Here is a 5,000-nt window from a genome sequence, read left to right on the forward strand (position 1 = left end):
GAAACTAATTTCACCAGTGGGTGCAACAACCGAGCCATTCAGGTTTCTAGGAAAGCTAGATGTCAATCTCTGGGGCCCCATATTGAATGTCACCCCACTTTCCTAGAATGGGATAAAAGACGATTACTCAAATACTTTTACTTTCCAGGGGACACTCAGCATAGCAATCCTATGTCCATGTATTATGTTACTGCATAGTACAAGCTCTATCTATCATCTATCTATCTATCTATCTATCTATCTATCATCTATCTTTCTATCCATCTATCTCTTATCTATCTATCTCTCTATCTATCTCATATCTATCTATCTATCTATCTATCTATCTATCATCTATCTTTCTATCCATCTATCTCATATCTATCTATCTATCTATCTATCTCATATCTATCTATCTATCATCTATCTTTCTATCCATCTATCTCTTATCTATCTATCTATCTATCTATCTATCTATCTCATATCTATCTATCTATCTATCTATCTATCTATCTATCATCTATCTTTCTATCCATCTATCTCTTATCTATCTAGCTATCTATCTCCTATCTATCTATCTATCTATCTATCTCCTATCTGTCTATCTATCTATCTATCTATCTATCTATCTTCTATCTATCTATCTATCTATCTATCTATCTATCTATCATCTATCTTTCTATCCATCTATCTCTTATCTATCTATCTATCTATCTATCTATCTCATATCTATCTATCTATCTATCATCTATCTTTCTATCCATTTATCTCTTATCTATCTAGCTATCTATCTCCTGTCTATCTATCTATCTATCTATCTCCTATCTGTCTATCTATCTATCTATCTATCTATCTTCTATCTATCTATCTATCTATCTATTTCATATCTATCTATCCATTTGTCTGTATATCTGTCTTTCTATCTGGGGCATAAGTGCAGAGGGTATGAAGAGACCAGTACAGGGGCCATGTTACACATTTTGCATTGGGGCCCAGAATCTATTTATACACCTCTGCTATCTGTTTATCTATCTATTTGTCTGTCTATCTATCTATCTATCTATCCATCTATCTCCTATCTATCTATCTATCTATCTATCTATCTATCTTCTATCTATCTATCTATCTATCTATCTATATTACTGTATCTATCTGTCTGTCTGTCTGTCTGTCTGTCTATCTATCTATCTATCTATCTATCTTCTATCTATCTATCTATCTATCTATCTATCTATATTACTGTATCTATCTGTCTGTCTGTCTATCTATCTATCTATCTATCTCCTATCTATCTATCTATCTATCTATCCCATATCTATCCATCTGTCTATCTATCTATCTATCTATCTATCTCCTATCTATCCATCTGTCTATCTATCTATCTATCTATCTATCATCTATCTATCTCCTATCTATCTATCTTACTGTATCTATCATCTATCTATCTAGTATCAATTATCTGCAGGGTAAAACATTGAACTGGATGGACAGATATCTTTTTTAGTTATTATCTATCTATTATAGATGTACCTGCTCGTGCAGTTCCAGAGGTGGGAGATGATGTTTGTCTCTAGTAATATGCATTGTTATATCTGCATTGTATTCTACACATATCCTTCTTCCTGCTTTTTATGCCCTTGTAGTTCATACATCCGGAGCGCATTGATAATTTATGCTCTGTGGGGGTCGGGGAGCGATTATATGGATGGGAAGATTTGCTGGGGGCTTTGTAATGAAATTAATGTTGAAAGGCGCATCACTCGTAATGTTACTAACTAAAAACACACCATCAATATCATCCTGGTTACCTTGTAGTCTGCTAAATATTTCAGTAGTCTGACATGTGAACCCCTGGTTTATGAGCTGTGTCTGTATTTAAATAACATTTACAATTAAATATATATCTGCCGAGTCTAGGCCGCTTAGAGTACTGAGAATTTTCTAGAGACGTATTAGGTCTGTACATAGTTTCTGTCTCTGTATCTATACAATTATGTTTCCATTCACTGACAGCAACAGTTATGTTCTAGATTTCAAAACAGTCTCACAGTCTACACAACTTCGATGTGATGGTTTGTTAAAGGCCCATTGTCTGGGTTTAAGAGGAATTATAAACCATGGTGGCAGCTTCTAGGTCTACAAGTGTCCGGTAATATTAATATTAGGATATATAGCGGATATATGAGCTTTACTTTAGTGTGGCCTTATGATTTGTCCCACTGCATTCTGTGTGTCCCACTCTAGATGTACTAACAAGCCGCTCTTCTTCGACCGGGGTCCATAGATACAGGACTAAGCTACAGGTCCGCACAAGGAAGAGAATTCTGTATAAACTTTGTAAGGTGAACAAAATTATGCTTGGCCTAAATAGGTTGAGGGCTTAAAGGGGTACTCCACTGTAAAAAAAAAAATCTTTAAATTAATTGGTGCCAAAAAGTTAAGCAGATTTGTAAATGATTGCTATTTAAAAATCTTAATCCTTCCAGTACTTATCAGCTGCTATATGCAGCTTTTTGAATTTCCTTTCAGTCTCAACACAGTGCTCTATGCAGACACCTCTGTCCATTTTCGGAACTGTCCAGAGCAGCATATGTTTTCTATGGGGATTTGCTCCTACTCTGGACAGTTCTTAAAATGGACAGAGGTGTCAGCAGAGAGCACTGTGGTCAGGCAGACAGCATACAGCAGCTGATAAGTACTGGAAGGATTAAGATTTTTAAATAGAAGTAATTTCAAATCTGTTTAACTTTCTGGCACCAGTTGATAAAAAAAATGTTTTCCAGTGGAGTACCCCTTTAAGACCTTTTCTGTATGATGAAGGCAATAGAGGAATAGAGGCTTTCAGCGCCGCTATAATCTCCTCCAGGAAGCAGAATGCTCCTGCCGGAAGATAAAGGCCTCTATTGTCAGTGACCATGATTGCTGCTTCATCTACTTTTATAATCCCCCTCATTCCGCGTCTTCCCAATTTTCACCTGTTGAGACTTAAGCCGCCGACATATAAAGGACTTGTCATTGGCCTTTATTAGAGGCCCAACACCAATATAGTTCCTCCACAAATATCCCTGATTTAAGCTTAACTCACTATTAATCTCAAAGTCAAAGAATGAAGTAAAAAAGAAAGAAATCATTAAACTATTCTGCAGCTAGTCCTTCGCACATATTCATGTGAACCTATCCTCCTAGAAAAAGGGGTACTACTACCACTACTCATGGTGGAATCACAAACAGCACTAGGTTATCAATAGCAGATGACCCCAGCTACTTATTTGGGGGATATCATTGAAGGAGAGTTTTTCTAAAATGTACAGGGGAAAAGTTTATGGTGGTGGTTAGTGCCAATGACTGGCGTAATGAGCTTCCATGGAGAAAATGGTGCCATTCGATGGTATGCTTCATAGGCTATGCTTGTTTATAAACTATGCCGTTTTCTCCTCACATAACTCAAAAAACACCATTAGGGTGAAAGTGATGCCATGCGTCTGTGTCCATCCATAGCGGCTTCAATACTCCTCGCCGGTTTCTACATCCAGTTCCTGGCATTGGACTCAGTCAGAAATTCCCACTGCAGCCAGTTTCTACCATTTCCGGGGGTAACTAACCCTCGTTCTCCGCTTCTCAGGGCTCTCTATGAGATGAGAGTGATACAGAGGATTCATCTATAACATGTATACACTGCACCTCTCAGATCTCCAAGCACTGACCCTGTCACAAGGAGAAATATAGCCGGCTTGTGACCAAAACACTGGGTAAAAATGTGCCAGCTGTGGCCTGAAGGTCAAAGGTCACATCCCTCCATGTGGGTGGCTTGGAGGCAGGCTGGTCCCCTCTGACCATTCTGACATGAGAATTTAATGCCCGTGGACAATTGTAATGGCTTCATAAGACATAATTATTGATCACTTCATTGTTATTATGGTTATTGTAATGTAAATGCAGCAGAGCTGACCCTGTGCGGTGTCAGTTTACCAGATGTTGGAGCTCTGTGAGACACAGCCTACCCATTGTCAGCTACAGCAGAGCTGTATGTTTCATTTGGCACAAAGCATGGTAATATCCCGATATATGTGATCTTATATAACACCGCCATGTAGAATCACAGAAGTAGTAGCTAAGCATTTCTTTCCTTAGTGCCAAGACTCAGTTTTCTACCCTTATTCAGTATTTAAATATCCTGCCCTCACTGCATACTTGCCCCACCAACCCTACCACTACCTATGACACATTTAACTCATAACCAGCCATTCACCCAAAATGCTCATTTACATATTGCCAATATATGGTTCAACTCTCCTACCATTACGATCCTCTTATTAGCCATGTTGTGGCTTCACTTTCACTGTACTGGTGCAAAACCTTGTCCAGCCAACATCTCCATGGAAGTTTATGGCCACAAATATAATATGTCTACAAATATAATACAAGTGAAAAAAACATTCCGGTGACTTACACTGATTTTTGTTCCGTCCTTATTCACAATGACCTGGAAAGTAAGACAAATACTAGTCAGTGAAACTTGAAGCTACATTGTATTATCGTGTTGCTGGAGAGGCTGAGGTTGTGTTTGTGTCATTGTTATTGTGGCACCCTTCTGCCCGCCATAGAACATAATGATAAAATAATGGCAAAGGTAACTGTAATGGGTGATGCGTGTTTTCTCTAGTCCTCAGGCGTCATAATGCGCCATTTATAGCTGTTTTTTGAACATTATGCTCAGTGACGGCTGGCTTAACAGGTGCAAACGCATAACTAAGGAATAATACAGCACACAGTTTTAGGTTTAGTGTGAACAAGGCTTATTACCCAGAAGTCCCCTCTTCCATTTCAATGCACTGGAGTGCTATATGTGTATAACAGGGCCGTCTTGTCATAATAGTAATCACCATATTGTAAGCAGGAGCCTGGTGCTGCGTCCCAGGGTGTACGGCTGCCGCGATGGTGTTTACATATACAAGTAGCACGGATAAATGGCAGATCTCTGCTGCATTCTCAGAGCTGTCCTCCCACACAACATACAAGCA

General features: G+C 38.6%; 1 protein-coding gene across 1 annotated transcript in view; it reads right to left on the bottom strand.

Annotated features, from left to right (window-relative positions):
- The window catches only part of VSTM2B (V-set and transmembrane domain containing 2B), a gene marked incomplete in the record, with an annotated part of 89,365 nt that overhangs the window by 78,312 nt on the left and 6,053 nt on the right, over positions 1-5,000 (bottom strand). The window contains 1 exon segment of the mRNA XM_056525690.1: positions 4,430-4,462. Within this exon segment, the coding sequence (XP_056381665.1) occupies positions 4,430-4,462 (33 nt within the window).

The sequence above is a fragment of the Hyla sarda genome, chromosome 6 (genome assembly GCF_029499605.1).
Source record: "Hyla sarda isolate aHylSar1 chromosome 6, aHylSar1.hap1, whole genome shotgun sequence".
Classification (NCBI taxonomy): Eukaryota; Metazoa; Chordata; class Amphibia; order Anura; family Hylidae; genus Hyla; species Hyla sarda.